Here is a 19,455-nt window from a genome sequence, read left to right on the forward strand (position 1 = left end):
TTTGGTTTGTTTTAATTTTTGTTGTCGTTTTAGTTGTGCTTTTTTATCATTTGGGAGGTATAAGGGTACCTAAAAAATCTTATATTGGTTGATGAGTGGGGGTGTGTACAGGGGTTTATATCTGCCGACGTACTATTCATAATAACTCCACACATATTTATACACCAATTCTCTTGCGGTGTGTCATGAATAAGTTTCCAGTTTGATAAAACGTAATTTTCATAGAAAAGTAAAATTTTGATCTCAAAAATGAAGTTGTATAATTGTAAAGAATCTAACGAATACAATCGTGTCTGATGTAAGTCCGGTACACATGGTAATATTTATCTTATTTGCTGCGATTCTTTTGGTCTTTTCGATTTGTCGTACGATGTAGATTGCCCTTTGGGGGTAACCAATCCAATTTGTGCGCACGGGTTCATAACTAGTGTACAGAAAAAGAATCAAAATATTGAAGACGATAAATTGGAGAATGTGTACCGGGACTAGACCGCATCTTATAGTTTGGGCTTAAGTCATATTTGTACTTACTGATATGTGGCAGATACGATAACTTTAATGGTTAGACATTTTGTATTGTATTTGTCATATTCCATAGATAATTTATGACATGATTTCACTAAGTCATGTTGGACGTGTTTTATTGATAATTTGTCCGAGTGAACTATGTGTGCTAATCAGTTACTATTGAATTTTGAACTAGCTTACAGAAACAGCGAGATAGGTAGAGCTTGTTGTCTTTTGTCCGATTTGTAAAGGTTTTTGTATTCTGTATCGATCTCAAGAGTTAAATCGAAATTCGAAAGTTGGTTAAGTTCGTATTGTTGTTTTATTTTCCCACTTTCCTAGGATTAAGGAAGGTTGAGCGCTCACAAACATGTTTAACTTCGCTATATAGTTTACATGCCTGTCCCAAGCCAAGAACCTGTTGTCCAGTGGTTGTCCTTGTTTTATGTTCATAGTTATTCGTTTTACGGTTTTTGTATAGATTTTGGTCGATATTCGTATTTTTTTATGAACAGTTTTATATCATTTATTTTGGGACCTTTTTATAGCTTGTTTTATGGTTTTGGTTTTGCCAATCATTAAAGATTGTGTGGTGACCTGTTGCAGAATTGTTCGTTGCTTGGCACTTGGTGGATGACTATATCATTAGCAGTGTGAATCAAACTCCTACGTTTATAAATTATCATCTAACGTTTGCTGATAATTTAATGCAATCATGACAAAACAAACATATTATCACAAGTCACAATCTTAATTCGCAGGTAAAACAAACCAGGTACAAACATGTCCCTACTCTCCACGATTTGAACACAAAATATATCACGTTGACCATGGATGAGCTTTTCTATTTCAACACCTTATGGGGACAAAACTGTGTGTATAAGGTGGACCATTGCTTGACATTATTTGTTCTTATCTTTATACATCTTAGCTAGAGTTAAAACTGAAAATTGAAAAAAAAATAAAATGGTGAATCCGTGAGTTACGATATTGTAACCAGTTTCTTTCATTAAAGACACCTGACTTGCTGTGCAATAATGGTCGTGTTCTGTAAAAGGGATGACAAACTATACGACAAATGTGTCTCATTTGTTCTCTTGGGAATAAACTCCATAATGATCACTTAAGTAGGCCACGGCGACCTTCCAAAAACAACTACGTCTGAGAGTGCATTCTGGTAAAACATAGATTTATGGAAATAGGGGTAAGTAGACGTTTCTGTATTTGAATCTATTTCACTAACATTCTACAATAAAAGGGCAAAGTTAAACTAATAAATTGTGAACTGTTTCCGTGTCAGTAAGTAAATGAATAAAAAAATCATAACATTTGTTTAATGAAAAGCGACTGAAATCCTATTATTCTGTAACGGCTGCAGCTGATGGATTTATTTCAGATTGTATAAGATTGGTATACCTTCTTCAGTGGTCACATTTGACATAATAACGGGATGGAACGTTGGCTTCAGATAGTATTTTGTATTGTTATTGTGTCAGTTAGTGATGTGTTGGGATGTTCTCCTATATTTCCAATACACATGCAAAACTTGTATTGTAATAGTGATCGTGGTAAGTCATTAATGCAATACATGTAAAAATAGAAATAATATTTACAATAAAAATGTGTGCGTTTCCGTAACTTTGAAATAATCATATAAAACAGTTTATGTATAATATCATTTTTGTACTAGAATTATGAGAAAAAAACGTCTCATATACTGCATATTTTTTTTTTATTTCCGATATCCATTTCTTATTGAAAAATATTCTGTAACTGTTGAACATATTATAAATGATAGTTTTTCATAATGTCTACAGATTAATTTTCAGTAGTTTTTTTTTTTTTTCTTTCTTCTTTTTTATTATTATTTCATCGTGAATTAAACGCACCCTCAACACAACGTTCAAGACGCTTTTGAAACTCTAGGCTAGGATTTACATCATAGGTATTTTTTTTTTATTTTCACTGATTTATTGTTCAGTGCTGTTTTGACTACTCGTTTTGCCGAATTGGGGTAATTTGATGCTGCCCCATTGTATCGAAATAAACCCGACAAAATGAAAAGTAATGGAAGTGGGGGATTTAGGGCGCACTGAAATATGGTTCAAACCATCTTTCAATCTGACATGCCGGTACCAAGTCAGGAGGTTCTCCAACTTTCCGGTTTTTTAAATATTTAAATCTTTCAGATCTTAAAGGATGAAAATCATGGGTCTACGACCGTCGACAGAAAACATGGTTGTTCGCAGTGATCACGTGTTTTGCCTCATTTGTGCTTAGCATGCTGTTTTATTCGTATTATTATCTTTCATATAATAGATTGCAATCTCTTTTTGTGTCCATCAGTCCGTCCCTCCATCCGTTACATTTGTTTGTAACAAGTTTTTCTTCTTTAGCTGGAGGGAGTGCTTACAGATTTGGTTTATTGCTTTCTCGTTATGACTTGTACCGTGTCTTCTCTTTTCAGGTTTGTCGCTCATCGACTTCCTGTTTTACTGATCGTCTTTGATTTTTTTTTGGAGCTGCATAATGGAAATTTTCGCAAAGATTTCTCTGCTTCATGGAAAGGAATGCTTAGATAGTTGGTATATTGCTTCTGCGTGATGAGTTTTACTTTGCTTTCTTTCCCTGCTCTGACTGAATTCTTAGCACGATGTATAGCGTGAAACATCTTGTTTCTTACAAGTACATATTCAGATAACACATTCAAATCATGACTACATGTTGATAAGTTTCTTTCACAATTTTAGTTATCGTGGGTGAGGTTTTAAGTGTTAAAGCCATAGGAGATTTGAAAACAGATCCATTTTTTAACTTTGGAAAATGGAGATACACTGTCATCGTGTGGAGCGTACTAAAGGTATGAAGGTCACGGTAATGACATTGACGTATGTTTGAAAATCGTCTCCGAGAAGCACTTATCAAATAAGTTGTTAATTGTTTTACAAGACAAATATCCTGTTTCAAATTAACGTCTTGGTAATGAAGCATTTTACAAATATATTTAAAAATATATAAAAGGTATTCTGAAACACATTTTCTTTTTGCTCTGTGATGTTTATTTCTGCATTATGACTTATTTTACCTAGGAATTTAATAGTTCACTCTAAGCAGATTACTCCTATTTTTTTTTTGTACATATGTCCGGGCGATTACTCGGAGACCGTTTATTCAATTCATACCGGGGTGGGGGTGCAAACAAATTCTGTAATTTCAAAATGGCTGCCGATTTCTATAAAATTAGTGGTTCTATTCAATGAAAATTACTCCAATAGCTGTTGACTTACTAACGCTACATGCGTAATTTTCTTTTAAAAAGTCGCCTTTTTCAAGACGGCCGACAAAATCGGCAAAATTTCAACATTATGCAATTTCAATGAGAATTTATTCTTATGGTGAACATAGCATTCTAAATTCAATGGCACCTTCAAATTTTGTCTAAAAGCCTCCGTTTTTTAAATGGCAACTAGAATCGGCAACATTTCAATATTGTTTTAATTTAAACATATTCTATTTCCTCAAAAACAAAATGGAGTGGACAAATTGAAAGTAAATCATACTTATTTAGTCCTTTCCTAAATACAATATACACATATCGAATGCATACAGAATAAGAGAGCATGCTGCAACAATATATGAAGTTTATTCCCCGAACGCCTACTGGAATAAAACAACATGTCATTATTTTTATGGATTAAGAGGCCATCTAAAGGGGCATACAATTAAAGTTACCTGTATTTTTTGTGGTGGTGTCTGCTTACGTCGAGCTCTGTAAAGTGATCACTTAGCGGAGTTGAAAGTGGGCAGATGTTCAACCACTTCTCTAGTAGTATCATCCCACTCATCGTCTCGAAGTTTGTTGAGTTCTTCTGTGAATATAGTAGGGATTGGTCTGACCTCCTCTAAGCAACGTTTGGTTCATAATCTGTTTTGAAACAACTTTTGCATGATCTGCTACATAACTTCCAAAACCAGTGGGTATGTTGTTAGCGGTTGATAATGAGGCTGAACAGCCTGGAACTATGCACCTCCAAAACACCTTTTCAGGTGTCCTGCGGTTAACTCTGTATAAGAAACCATCTAAGGCTAGGTTCTGGCCCCCTTTTCTGTTAGTTATGAACTTTACATTCAGTTGTGCATTTGCCATTGTTTGACGTTGAATGAGGAATTTACATTTTTCAGTCCCCTTTATACAACTTGAGAGCTTGTGCTGTTCACATAAGCTGACATGATGAACACGAATCACTGGACAGCAATTACAGGCGCTTGTTAAGTTCCAGACTTTAATCATTTAATTATTTGCTTAATTGCTTCAAATTGTGCAAAGCTTGGACCACTTAGTTTGTTTTATGAATTATCTATTTTTTTTTAAATATTTGCTCAGTATAATAACTGTTAGATAATGCTTAATTTGAAAATAATTATTGCAAAATATTAAATTTTCTATTATTTTTTAAACATCATGAATAATGTTGTTAGCTTTTATTTATATGAAATTATGAAATATAGTTTATTGCAAATCTACAATTTTATTCTTATTTTATATATAGATATAGAAAATTATATAAATGTTATACTAAAATGAAGGGTCCATCACTGCACATTATTAAATTATGAATGTCTACTTTTTAATTACAGGTAATTTTACAGGTAAATTAATAATTACACACCCCTTGAGAGGCCTCTTAATCCCTATACCTAATGAGATGTTGTTTTAATCCAGTAGGCGTTCGGGGAACACACCATATGAACTATACATTACTGTAATGAGTGTAACAATATTGTTGGATTTCAATTAAAATTGATTTGTAGAGTAAACATTGCATTATTAATTCATTGGCAGCTTCAGAATTTGACTTAATCCGATCATTTGCTAGTTTTGGCAACATTTGTGTTTTGATTTGAAACACGGTATCCTTTGTTATTATTATTTTTTCTGATAGATTGTTTTTCTTCGTTTAATTTTGTTTTGTTTTCCTTTTTAAAGGGAGTATACGTGAATAAGGTCTTCATTATGTGTATAGCTTTATTTTGTATATATTTACAAAAGGGCTACGGGCAAAAGGTCGTTGGTAAAAAAAGATACGTGTTTACACCTGGAAACGATGGACTATGCAAGTTAGGTTTAAAGGTCGGCGTGTCGTATTTACTCGGAGGTAACGTCCGTATTTTGTTGTTAAATGACATTTTTTTTCATTATATTTTACAATAATTCGACTCTGTTTCATTTTACTTAATTGATTGCAATTGATAATCTTTATTTCCTCCATAGTTTAGGATTTAATATTTAAGAAAAACAATTAACCATAATTCAGACTAGGCTTTGTTAAAATTAAATACACAAATTCACAGACACCAAATAAATAAAATACATGTTGATTTGCTACTGAGGGGGTTTTAACGTCCTTGACTATCCTTACGAGTTTCGCACGGACGGCAGTTGATTTGCTATAAAGTCGTAATATATATCACATAAGTAAGTTGTGAAAAAGATCATACAAAAAAGTTGAGTACATTTTTGTGACATATTCTGCTAAATGCCACATGAGGCGATCTCATATATCGCACGAGAATGAGTTCATGGCAGTCGTGACTCCACCCAACATTGAAATGACCAAGTCACCATCATGCTGATAAAAAAATATTACGGATTTGTGGACAAGAAGCATTTCAGAAATCTTATAAAGTATCGCTGATCGAACATCTAGAAGTCGTTCGTAACTAAGTGCATAAGGTCAACAATGTCTGTTGAAAAGGACTTGCATAAAAAAAAACATATCTCTTGTCTGATAGGTTTAAATGTCGGAGTGTCGTATTTACGAAATGCATTAATATTTAAGGTAACTACTCAGTTTATTCAATGTATGTTCCTTGATGCAACTCGTTTGTGAAATGGTCTGCATTTTCAGGCTTTGAAAAAAATTAAGCTCTTGTCAAATTAGATTTATAAATGAATCGATATTATGTCGAGCTCAATCAGCTGAAACAATTGGAAAATGACCAAAAAAAAAAAATAAAATATATTCGTTTTGTAGGTAAAAAACAAGGCAAAAACATGTCTGTTTTGTCTGTCGGCCTGAACTCAGAATATTTCAGATTAACCATAGATCAGCTTTTCTTTCTCTATACCAAGTTCGGAGATTATTCATATGGAGACAACTGCGACTGTAAGGTAGGGTAGATAACTCTTACTTCAAAGTAGGGTGAAATAGCATGTACTTGCAAAATGTCTGCACATGCTTTCCGACTTTCGTTGGTCGTTGCTGTTTTATGTAACACTAATTGTTAATACATTTTCGCTACAAACATCAATGTACTTTTACCCTCTCTCGTACACTGCAATTCAACTCTATCTTACAAATTAAACATAAATTTGTCTCTATTTAATTTTTTCTACTGATATTATTTTGTTGGTTTGTTTGGCTTTTTTTTTTTTTTTTTGATTTTTTCAAAATACATAATAATTATTCTAACGTCTTAGTTATATTGGACAGGTAACACAAACAGACAACGCTAATTCATGTGCAGTCGATTTCTCAAATTCGAGTTGCTTTGCAACCAAAGATATTTGCAGGAGGAAGAATGGTACATGCTCTTGGCTGAGGAATGATTGCTAGATGATTAAAGATTAAAATATATCATATTGGTTCATCCTTTCTTGAGATACTTAAATTCTCAGAACTCAACATGTTAAGCATATTTATTGAAAGGCATAAGACCAGATACTTCAGGCATTTTTTTTCTTTCTGCACATACGCTTCCCTAAGCAATCTTAGTTCGGAGACTTTCGTGTGTTTTGAAATATTCAAGTATTATGAGACATTCTATTGAATACCTCACGGGCAACTTTTATTTTTTTCGTAAAACTTGACAAAAACATGAAACTTTTTACATGTATTAGGAACTACCATAATTTTATTGCATCTCAAATAATTCGCAATTTAGATATCTACAGACTGTGATATTTTGACTATTTCTAAGAAATTAAAAAAGAGCCGTGCCGAACAAAGTAATGTTGTTAAGAATCTTTGTAATGTCCATCCATAATCATAGTAATGTTCATCAGAATCATAGTAATGTCCATCCAGAATCTTAGTAATGTCCATCCAGAATCATAGTAATGTTTATCAAAAATCGTAGTAATTGAATCATCAATGTTCTAATAATGGTAAAATCAATATGTTACTGTGTATATATTGAGTTACAAACCACCCTTAAATAAATACATAGAACTTCGTACTTGATTTCAGCACTTAAATTCGATAAACGTCATAAAGAACATGTTACATTTGTATACCTTTGCAATATGACGTCAGAATTACACTGGAAGAAGTACTGGTTTTTCTCTGTACGCATACACATTTATTTGTTTTCTTTTCTTTATTTTTTATTTTCTTTGCTGTTTTTGGTATTCAGCTACATGTATTGTATTGTTATTTGCATTTTGAGGTGTGTCCAAATTTCTATTATTTCTAATATCGCGCTAGAACTCTAACAAATAGGCTTCTGGAACAGAGTTATGTTGCTACAAGATTGAAGTCATCACTACAGAAGTTTTATGGCCGTTATCATGAACTCGTGGATCGTTATGGTGTATCCGTCAGCACCATGAAAACTGATTTATTCAACGGGTCATAGTTTTCCTTCCCTCGTTTGTCTACCCCGGACTTGACTTTTTATGAGCAACTCGGCGGGTGTTTCTAGAAAAGCAGAGGACGCTTACCCTACCGGTGCACCTGGTCCATGCTCCCAGTTTTTAGTGGAGTCCGAGTTGCTCATTTACTTTTGTTACTTTGTATGTATGCTTTTAGTTACTTTATGTTCTTTGTTGTGTATGTCTGTTTCCATGTCTGATCTTTGTCCCTGGATTACATTCTTTTGATTACCGCTATAACCTTGGTTCCCTTGATTACTCTTTCCCCATTTCCGTTATAGCAATAACCATTGTCCTGCCTTTTTTTCACTTTCAGCTGTCGTGTTAATATGTAAATAATTTCTTATTGTTACAGTAGTTTGTTCAGATAGATGGCTAAGTATTCGTACATTTAAATACAAGATACACAGATACACATGTCAGACGATATGGTGTATCGATGTTCGAAACAATACTCGTTATATACTTGGATGTATGCAACACCTAAGTGAAATAACTCTGTAAAACTCTGCGAAACGTTTTATTTTGTGACATTCTGATATCAAACTCAAGGCATCTTAGCGGTCAAAGGTTTTGTTGATGAATCTACTATATATTCATTTAAATTATTCCCATTAAATATTTGGTTAAAATTTCTTGAAATTTATACATTGTTTTTAACTTCCATGGTGATGTGTTTGACTTCCACATACGTTTGACTTCCGTTGTTATACTTTTAAGTACCATCATATCTCGATGTTTTTTAACTTCCATCATATCTCGATGTTTTAACTTCCATCATATCTCGATGTTTTTTTAACTTCCATCATATCTCGATGTTTTAACTTCCATCATATCTCGATGTTTTTTTAACTTCCATCATATCTCGATGTTTTTTAACTTCCATCATATCTCGAGGTTTTTTAACTTCCATCATGATGCTCGTGATGTATTTAACTCTCTGCGATGCATCTAGTTCCATCTTAGTGCTTTAGCTTCCATCATGATCCTTTTTTTTCAGTTTATTTACACCTTGATGAAAACGAAGATTAAAGACGGAGTCTAAAACCCAATAGCTATACACGTTATAAGTAGCAGTCTTTCAGAAAATCAGACAGAGGTTGATTTATGTATGTCCAAACCAGTTTTATTTCTCGTTAAGAAACAGATACTGATCACATAACCATTCTTAGTTTTTCATTTGTTTGTTGCGCTTTTGAGATAAAAAAATTGTATAGATTGTACATGAAATTGGCACTTTACTATAGTTATCGTTCTTGATTTGGGATCATTTGGCTAGGAGATGCATGTATGATTTTCTAAAAAGAGCAGATACAATGTATGAATGCAGGTGATTGTTAAATGGAAGTAAAGCATTTGTAGACTGAAAAAGCATCGTTTGTTTGGTTGGTTTTTTCTTTACCATGAATCACTTTATCATTGGCAGTGTCCGAACTTTACTGGTACTTAAAACCAAAACTGGTGTATGTCTACAATGGTATGCAATTCCAGTTCTCGGCAGATTTGTTTGATAAAATCGAAGCATAGTTTCCTTCTACATTTGTATATAGGTTATCTCCATTTGATTCTTAATAAATACGTTTTAATTGTTCGAATTAAACTAAAAACAGATAAGATTTCTATATTTCACAAAACTTTTTTTTTTTTCTTTTTTTTTTTTTTTTTTTTTGTTTAAAAGTGATTTGTTTTATGATTTATGTCGAGCATTTGACAGTAAATATCTGCAAAAACAAGAGTAATTTGTATCCACTGCTTTTCGCCAGTCTAATCTAATACATGCACGTTCAATAGAAAACGAAATTTACTAGAACTTGAATATAAATGTATGTCAAGTACTCGAGAATAAATGTTCACCTCATGCAACACTTTTGAGGACTTACACGTATCAAGGGTTCAACGCATATTAATACCAATATATACCTATAACCTTATCGTTACGTGTATTAACGTTAAACTTCCATGTCTAAGTAAGTTTACATTTGACAAAGGTACATCTCTACAAAACAACAAAAAACTGTCATTTACATTTCACCATCATCTATTGTTAAACTTTACACCCTGTTGAGACTACTGGGTATTTTGTCTATTTATCCGGGAATACCAATTAGTGAGATTTAGACCATTATCATATACGTTCTATTTCAGTACCTATGTAAACTGACAATTTTACATGTGACCGATTCCTTACAAAGATGTATTTAACGTAATTTGTGTCATATATGAAGTAAATCTTTAATAAAATCCTATTAATGGAAGAGAGTGGGACCCACTAACCTTCGGTCAAATTTATTTCAGCGACAGATTTTATAAAGTATTACGTTCCTCGTCATGACCTTGGACCTTTTTTGTACCCCTTGTGTTATTTTAAAGAATATTTAAATATTGTAAATTCAGACACAGCCAACCATGATATACTCGTCAATAAAAGAATCGATTAACCAGTTTTGTCAATACATGTAACAGTGTTTTACCATTTTGTAGAAAACAATAACAAATTTATAAAACATCTAATTTTTGACGTTCAATGTGACATTTCGTCTATGACAACATAGGACCAAATACGGACGGATAAAAATAAGTTTACCGAAATAAATCAGTTTACGGAACTTAATAGAAAAAAAAATTGAATCTTTCAATTGACCCGAATTTCTGTTTTTATGACGATCAGGTATAATTCCTCAAATCGTATTTTCCACATTCCATATGCATTTTTACATGCGTAAAAGACACACATCCGGGTTCATGACGTTATATAAACATAGGAGATGTGTTATGATTGCCAATGAGACGGTCACCACCAACGAGCTATTAAATTTCCATAGGTCACCACACGGTCTTCAACGATTGACAAAACCCTAGATGTAAAAGGCCCGAAATAAATGAAGTGAAACTATTCATAAATTTAAAGATGAAAATCGACCTAATCTATTGAAAAATGTAAACGAATAACAATGAAAACAAAGATAACCACTGAACTACACGTTTCTGGCTTGGGAGAGGCACACAAATTATGTAGCGGGATTAAACATGTTTGTGAGTGCTCAACCTTCCACAAACCTAGAATAGTGACGGAAATACACAACAATAAAACGAAATATAAAAATTTGTAAAATTCAGATTTAACTCTTGAGATTAATACAGAATACAAACACTTTAACAAATAAGACAAGAAATAAGAGACAAGCTGTATCTACCTAGAGTTCAGACGTCCTACCTGTCCGAGTCATCATTTGGTCAGAGGTGTCACCAGTCTTAGTAATCTTATTCTTACTACATTAAATGATTTCCACATCAGTGTGCACCATTACATCATTCCTAGGGTCTGTTAAAGCTTATTTCAGAATAACCGTGGCATGCAATTCTAGGTATTGAGAGGACGTTTAACTATTGCAGAAGCCTAAATATTGACAACAAACGCTATTAATCAGTTATTTATTCACAGTACGAACTCGGTGACTGGACGGAAATGTAACAATCCGAATTTTCATAGTATCCGTTTCGGAGCATTTTTTATAAATATTGACAAATTTAACTGAATTGTATCTTTCCCTTTGTAGACTAGCATATATTCAGTGCGAGTCTCGGTTCTTTTTATGCTGACCTGTAATTCATTGTTTTATCGTAACTGGAACTTCTTTTTATTTTAGTCATGTTGTAAAAATGAATATGTACACATTCAACATATAAAGGTTATTCCATTGTTCTTACATGTTACTAAACTAAACGTGTTTCTCATTCCTATACTTACACCATTGAACGTGTATGTCTGAAGAGCATTTTCCAGGGCATCTATAACAATTCTCATACAAATCAAGAGAAAAACGTTTGAAAATTTGCGCGCTGCTTTTCGACATAACGAAACATACATGTAAAAAATAATAAAAAATGAAAACAACAACAAAAATTGGGTACACATGCACCTGAAACCTCAGTACAACACGGCTTTAATGGCTATGACATTTTTCAAAAGACATGTTTGCCATGTAATAATGTGTATGTGTATATTGTGCTTGACTACCTGTCCGTATTAGAATGCCCATGATTATTACGTCTTTTATTTAGTCTCATAAGTTGATATAGTTGAACTTCGTTCTTTTCTGTGACCAGACCGTAGTACATGCTAACTATTTTTTGGGTTCGATGTAAAAGTACTTAGAAAAAATTGTTCAACTTTGCCGTAATGACACGTGTACTTATCACTAAGAAACCAGAATCCGTAAGTTTTAGCCCTTTGAAGTTTCTTTTTATTACCTATTATCCAGTTATTATGTATGATGTAAGGTTTCCATGATTTTGCCTCCTTTAATTGATACCACTTTCCGTCTGGGAAATCTTCATATGGCAAAACAATTCCTTTCAGTCCAGCAAATTTCTTTGTATATAACGCTGTCAAATAAACTTGGTCATTCTTCCCTTCTGATACGGTCTGTTCAGGGCGCCATGTTTTAATTTCTTTTTCCAACTTTTTCATCATTTTATTCAATTGCTTGAGAATTTTTGAGGTAGTTGATGTTGGAAACATATAAAAGAAACCACCACATAAAGCAGGGCGTGTTTCTGTGTGTCGATAGGTTGCTGTGAAAAGCATGTCATATTTTCCAGTATATGACTGAAAAAGCGGAAGTGGGTTTTTCAGCCATAGGAAGTCAAATTCAAACAAAAGCAGCTCTATATTGTTTTCCACCAGAGTCGTAAGGATGTCTGTTCTAAGCATGAGAAGTCGAAGATACCCTACGTGACTATAGTCAAGGTCTTTTTCTAAATAGTTTGCTGCTTGGGTGACAATAACAGTAATTTCAGGCGCAAACTTTACTAACTTTCTTTTTGCCTCTTCAGTGGTGGCTATGATTAATATCTGAAGATAGAAACATACTTTTAGTTCTTCAGGCAATGAGTAAAGTAAGCAGAATTTTCAGCCAACAAAAGAAAAGTAGACAGAAATCAACAATAATATCAAGTAAGGCTAGAATAAGAAGGCTTTAATGGTGCTTTTGATACAACACGAGATGGAATTATTGTGCGTACTAGTAATACACTTTACACATATAACGAGAATAGGTATGGTGTATATGTCAAAGAGACATCAATCCCACCGATATGAAAATGTCGGCTCAAGGCCACCCATTGGTTTTCAATGAACGACGAGGAAATCCTCGTGCCACGGGGCAGGATGCAGCTGGCTCCATAACAGCATTATACATAGGTATAGCGAAAGAGTTGCCCCTATATAATCACGTAACAGACTAAATGACAAATTGTGAGAACGATAAAAGATATACAGAAGCCAGAAATTCCTGACTTGGGACAGGCGCCAAAAAATGCAGCGGGGTTAAAGAACTTTGGCGTAATCACAACCCTCCACCTTAAAGTTTGGCCACTGTGAAAAAAAAATTATACATTCCTGAAAAATTAGTTCAAAAAGGCCTGAATCCCTTGTCACAATGAAAATAAAGAATTAAGCTGAATATAAAATTCACAAATGCACAAATTAAGGACTACTAACAGTTACCTGACATGCCAGCTCCAGACCAGTTTAAAACTTCAAAAAAGTTATATCCCCATTTCATGCATGTATGAAATCCACTTTTAGTATATCTGTTTTGTCTATTTTTACCGTGATTCGTCTGTATTCTATTAATCTCGAATTCTGAATGGATTGTTTGGTATAATTATATCATTATTAAGAATCGGACAAAAATTACTGTGATATTAAAAATATTTTAATTAGAATATTTAAAAAAAAATAAGCTATTTGCTCCTGGAAATTAAATTTCAATTCATTCACAATCTATATTCACAATCTTGTCTTGATTCATTGATTGTCACAGTGGTATTTTTTATACCATGTTTCATCCACTGCCTGATCCTTACAGGAACTGGGTACATCTTTACAGTAAGTCAGTTTTGGTTACCTTTTTCATATTTGATGTAATACTTTTTTTAATTTTATTAAAACGCTTTATTTATATATATATATATATTTATTTATTTATTGCTTTATTTTTATTTTTATTTTTTTGCTTTTTTTTGTTTTGTTTATATTATTGTTATAACACGCACACATATAGATCGATTTGATACATGTAATACGATAATTTATTTTACAAGTATAACACTTACAGGCTTAGTGAGTGTCTGTATCCGTTTCCTACTTTAAAACATTGTCTAGTTCTTAACTATAAATATGTCCAGTTACGTGATAACCCTACTTACGTTTAGAGGTTTTAAGCTACATAAATGGACATGTTTACTATGCATTTACATTATTACCACGACATTTTCTATTGTGGTCATTGTCTCATATTATTTTAGGAGCTTTAAACCTAGTTCACAAATACGAACACTGAAAATACATTTGATAAGATACAAATCCATTTGTATAATTACAAAATGAATTGAATGATAATTGAAACTCGTATTGAAAAACTCAAATTAAAGCAAAGATAGCTTAGACATCAGTCCGCTATAAAGCTAACTACCAACTAGACAACACTGAGTTATGGGCGATTCAACAATGAGGACAACTTCATAAAAGGTATTCATTTGTCACTCAGTACTAGGATGTACCATGAAATTCGGTAGAGTGTAAAATTGTTTTTTATTATGGGTACAAGTCTTAAGTAGCTGTCTTTGTAAGAATCATGCAAAATCTGAAAAATGTGATACACCCTAAAAAAGGCTACATATTTTTAGTTTTGTAATTAAGTTGTTTTATGGGTCTGTACTATGAAATGTGTAATTATTCATTCAAATCTGTCTGCTCTTAGGAGATTCCTTCAAAATCAAGCTAAAAACGCAAAGACACATGAATGACCAACAACAGGCGCTTGAAATCTGCGGTGGTGTTAAACTAGTTATACAGACCTACTGTAAATCAAGGCAGACCACGGACCAAATACATGAAGAAATTAAGAATACTCAATGGGCATTGTACATTTTGCAAGATTTTTTAAATATAGTCATCCCTGTCTATCATTATTTACATTGGAAAATGTCCATTCATATGTTGTATTTTTAAGAGGAAATAAAGACACGAATGAATGAACGAAAACGAATGAATAAACGTATGGTTTGTTTTACTTTAAAGGAAATAATTACTGAGAGTTCCAGTTTATATGTTTAATATTTTGCGTCTAAAAAGGATACGACCAAGGTTATTTCTTTCGCTTCTTTTTAAAGAACAATTTGTATTGAATTAATAAATTTAGCAATTAAATAGCAATGGGCCCCGCAGTAAGATTATCAAATTGCTTCATTTGAATTACAAAATTGAGTAAATATGTGTCTTTGTTCATGTTAGATGTGGGTCTTTTGACTTATGGTTTTCTTTCTTGTTGGCAACACATTTTCTGGTAATGGTGAATATATTTATTCCAAGTATTATTGTTGTGTTCCAAAAGGTATGAAGTGGACACGACGGACGAAGGGGACACGACGGACGAAGGGGAGGGTAGAAAATCTGATTGCTATATAGGGCTCTCCCATCGATAAACGACGGGGCCCTAGATGTCTTTTTTTATCGAAGGATAAAACAAAACTAGAATAACTTATATGTACCACTGTCCCTCCTTTTACACCCACAATAATATATACTCATCAACAACAAAAAACAATACAACTTCTAAATATTTTACTGTTTTGTATTTGTAGAAAAAGCAATCCAAATAGATAAAATATCGATTTTTAACGTTCTGCGTGTTACAGTAACGAAAAACACTCGAAGACAGTTTCTAGGCAGGTTCAAATACTGACGGATCAAAATAGAATCCAGGTTTTCTGTTTGCAGATATAAAAAGGGAAATGAACGTATTGTTCTGCACAGTACGAAGCCACTTGTACTTACTTAATCGTGGACTCCCATATGTTTAGTATAACAGAGCCAGTCATGGGCCAGCTCTACTTACTTGATCGTGGATTCCCATGTTTAGTATTACAGAACCAGTACGAGACCAGCTTTGCTTACATGTACTTGATCGCGGATTCCCATATCTTTAGTATTACATAATCGGTCATAGGGCAGCTCTACTTACATGATCGTGGACTCCCATATGTTAAGTATTACATAATCGATTATAGTCCAGCTCTACTTACTTGATCGTAGATTCACATATGTTTAGTATTACAGAGCCAGTACGAGGCCAGTTGTACTTACATGAACGTGGACTCTCACAAGTTTAGTACAACAGAGCCAGTCGTAGGCCTGGTCTACTTACTTGAACGTAGATTCCCATATCTTTAGTATTACAGAACCAGTACGAGGCCGGCTTTACTTACATGTACTTGATCGCGGATTCCCATATCTTCAGTATTACAGAACCTGTTATAGGCCAGTTCTACTTACTTGATCGTGGACTCTTATATGTTTAGTATTACAGAGCCAGTTATATGCAAGCTCTACTTACTTGAAAGTAGATTCCCATAAGTTTAGTATTACAGAACCATTGCGAGGCCGGCCTTACGTACATGTACTTGATCGCGGATTCCCATATCTTTAGTATTACAGAGCCATTAGGATGCCAGTTGTACTTACTTGATCGTGGACTCCCATTAGTCCATGGGCTGGGAGGGTCCACCGTGCACCCCCACCCATTCATCAACTTCATGGTGATTTTGAGGTACCTTTATACTTCCCATTACCGAATTAATTTGTCGCCAAAGAATATTCTTGGATTCCTTTTTTGTATAAGCCTATATCTATACCCCACTGGATCAAAAAGCCAAGATTTTTGTGACTTAATTGTTTGAGGGTCTTAGCCTTCCTGGGATAGCACGTGTACAACAAAACAAATGTAGGAATCATCGTATAGCACAATGTCTCAGCTTTACAATAGTACCAAGAAACTTGCGGTAACACTTAGGGTTTTGCGATAAAATGAAAAAATGTACCCCTATCCTGCCCAAAAATCGCTTAATTCGACATATTTTTCAGTATCAAAACCCCTAGAGTATTTATGCTTCAGTAAAAAATGGTTTATTTGGTATTTACTATTTAGTATTATCACAATTTATACTCCTGGGGTTCTTTTGATGAAATTTGGCGATTTTCGTGGTCGAATTTTCGATTTTTTGGTCAAAAGTCACATGAATTCAATTCTACAAGTTATTACTCAAATAAAACGTCTAAAATTTGGTGTCACTCGATAGATAATTTAATTTTCTACATTTTTAAACCATGAAAAACTAATTTTCAAGAAAGAATTTTCAAAAAATGTAAAAAATATTACCCTACCCCTAGAAAACTAGTCTCAGTATCAAAACCGATTTCTCATGTACAGCATATTGACATTGTAGAACTCATATTTTAGGCATTCATAATTAAGACAATGATGTACCTAACATATCTGATCAATTCAAGCTCTTAAATTTTCCTTTTGGGGTGACGTTACTATAAGATCGCACAAAAATGGAATTTTCAGAATTTTAGAATTTTCTACTATATCACCATATATTATCATCTTTTTATTACTCTTTCCCTTGATTATTCTTTCGGAGTACTGTAGTCTAAACAAGCTTTTGCGTGATACGGTTCATCAATATAAAGTCTTAGCTTCAAAATGAGCCCAAGTAATAACTATTTGAACTTTTCTAAGTCCAATTAGGTGAAAAATTGCCACCCCTACCCATGAAAAGAATACTTAAATATGAACCAAAATGTTATTTTTTAGCACATAATCGATGTGAAAAAGACATGTTGGGTACTATTGTTTTAATTATCGATGTACTTAACATATCTTATCATTTCAGGCGAGTTATTTTCAGTTTCGAGCTGCCAATAACGAGTTTTTTCATAAAAATGGGAATTTTCTTCCATTTCGCCTGTAATGGGCAATGTTTTTCAAGTACCCCATTTCAAACAAGATTTTGTATATTAAACACATTTATGTAGCATCTTACCTTTCTAATGAGCCAAGACAATGCACAATTATACGTATTCGAGGCCATTTGGGCGAAAGAATAGTACCCCTACGCATTAAAATCTGCCCCCCCCCCCTATATGAAAGAAAATGATCGAATAAACGAACTGTGGCCAGTTGTGCTTACATGATCGTGATTTTCCATATGTTTAATATTAAAGGGCCAGTATGAGAAGTTTTACTTACCTGATCGTGGATTCCCATATATTTAGTATTACAAAGCCAGTTAAAGGCCAGTTCCAGATACCCCCCATTAATAAGGGAGACCATCACAGGCTTCTTCTGTATATTTTTCACTGCATCTAATACAACTTGTCTATAACTACTTTCATTGTATCGCTGAGTTGGTTGAGTTAGTTGTTTGAGGACTGGATACGAAGTTTTTATCGCCCCATTATCTTCATTCCTGTATATTACTGATAGCATTTGACGCTGCACTATAAACACTAAAAGAAAACCACTAAACACAAATACAACATTGGTCGAAAAGGATCTCATGTTAGCACGTCTATCTTGATAAGCCAACTGTTCACTGAACTACATGTATCCGTCTAAATCCTTATCTAAAAACTGTAACAACTGTTCTATGAACTGTGTGAAAATGGAGATTTAATCCCTTGTAAATATAATTTGGCAAAATGATTGGTTAAATTGTGTAAAGTAGAATGAAAACTAGTATTTTATGTTTATTGGTGTTGGTATTTAGCTGGATTCATGATTCAGAACTATATGAATTTCAGACTTCAAATCTTGTTTTTGACAGCTATAGATTTATTCTAAAATATGCTGTTTACATTTTTGTTGTTAATGTTATATAGGACTTGTAAAACATTTGTTCCTAAGTTTGACTTGTGCTTGTGAGTTAAATACATACAAAGTTGCATTTAGCAATATTTTAGTTTAATGCATTATTAAGACTATAAATGAAAACATTTCATTTAGGAATGTCCTAGATATTGACTACGGAACCTTACTATTGTTTAACATCTGCATTTTGTGAAAAAAATGGTTGTTAAATCTTTAAACTTTAGTATTACGTGTTAAACATGTATCTAAAAACATTAGTGGATTGACCAAGTGTCACTTGATTTGTTGATTCTCGTTTTTTTTTTATTTTGTCCATTCAAAAAAAAAAAAAAAAAAAAAATTCACATATCAAGTACATGTACATGTTGAAGCACCGAGAACGAAACACGTTAAAGTTCTCAAATTCTTTTCTGGTACAATCAGAAGGAAGTACGTTCGGACCGATGATATTTCAGTATATGTTAAGTCAAACATTTTCACTAATTAATCCATACGTCTTGATGGTTCTATTTATCGGGTGAACAATTATTATAGTGCTGCGGACAGCTAAGGATTTTTCTAACTTTAATGGGC

The 19,455-nt window shown here is 33.3% G+C and overlaps 2 protein-coding genes across 2 annotated transcripts; one reads left to right on the forward strand and one right to left on the reverse strand.

Moving 5' to 3' along the window:
- The first annotated feature begins 1,905 nt into the window (after positions 1-1,905).
- Positions 1,906-7,148, forward strand: LOC148608443 (metalloproteinase inhibitor 3-like). Its single transcript, XM_088545500.1, has 5 exons — positions 1,906-2,075; positions 3,258-3,367; positions 5,558-5,663; positions 6,543-6,679; positions 7,002-7,148. Exons 1-5 carry the CDS (start codon positions 1,958-1,960, stop codon positions 7,122-7,124), a joined length of 594 nt encoding a protein of 197 aa, XP_088401626.1. The 5' UTR covers positions 1,906-1,957; the 3' UTR covers positions 7,125-7,148.
- A 4,917-nt stretch (positions 7,149-12,065) lies between these two features.
- On the reverse strand, positions 12,066-18,607 carry LOC148608444 (uncharacterized). The gene is made up of 2 exons (XM_088546809.1): positions 18,262-18,607; positions 12,066-13,016 (listed from the first exon to the last, which is right to left on the reverse strand). Exons 1-2 carry the CDS (start codon positions 18,571-18,573, stop codon positions 12,282-12,284), a joined length of 1,047 nt encoding a protein of 348 aa, XP_088402935.1. The 5' UTR covers positions 18,574-18,607; the 3' UTR covers positions 12,066-12,281.
- Positions 18,608-19,455: the final 848 nt, after the last annotated feature.

Source organism: Perna viridis, chromosome 9 (genome assembly GCF_037379345.1).
Source record: "Perna viridis isolate PV_CMFRI_1.1 ecotype Kerala chromosome 9, ASM3737934v1, whole genome shotgun sequence".
NCBI classification, from domain to species: Eukaryota; Metazoa; Mollusca; class Bivalvia; order Mytilida; family Mytilidae; genus Perna; species Perna viridis.

Excerpts from the sequence above, each read along its gene's own strand:
- LOC148608443 (XM_088545500.1), top strand. The coding sequence starts at position 1,958 with ATGGAACGTTGGCTTCAGATAGTATTTTGTATTGTTATTGTGTCAGTT. Across the intron at positions 3,368-5,557 it reads TCGTGTGGAGCGTACTAAAG|GGCTACGGGCAAAAGGTCGT; the intron begins GTATGAAGGTCA and ends TATTTACAAAAG. Across the intron at positions 5,664-6,542 it reads CGTGTCGTATTTACTCGGAG|GTAAAAAACAAGGCAAAAAC; the intron begins GTAACGTCCGTA and ends TTCGTTTTGTAG.
- LOC148608444 (XM_088546809.1), bottom strand. The coding sequence starts at position 18,573 with ATGAGATCCTTTTCGACCAATGTTGTATTTGTGTTTAGTGGTTTTCTT. Across the intron at positions 13,017-18,261 it reads ATATGGGAATCCACGATCAG|ATATTAATCATAGCCACCAC; the intron begins GTAAGTAAAACT and ends TTCTATCTTCAG.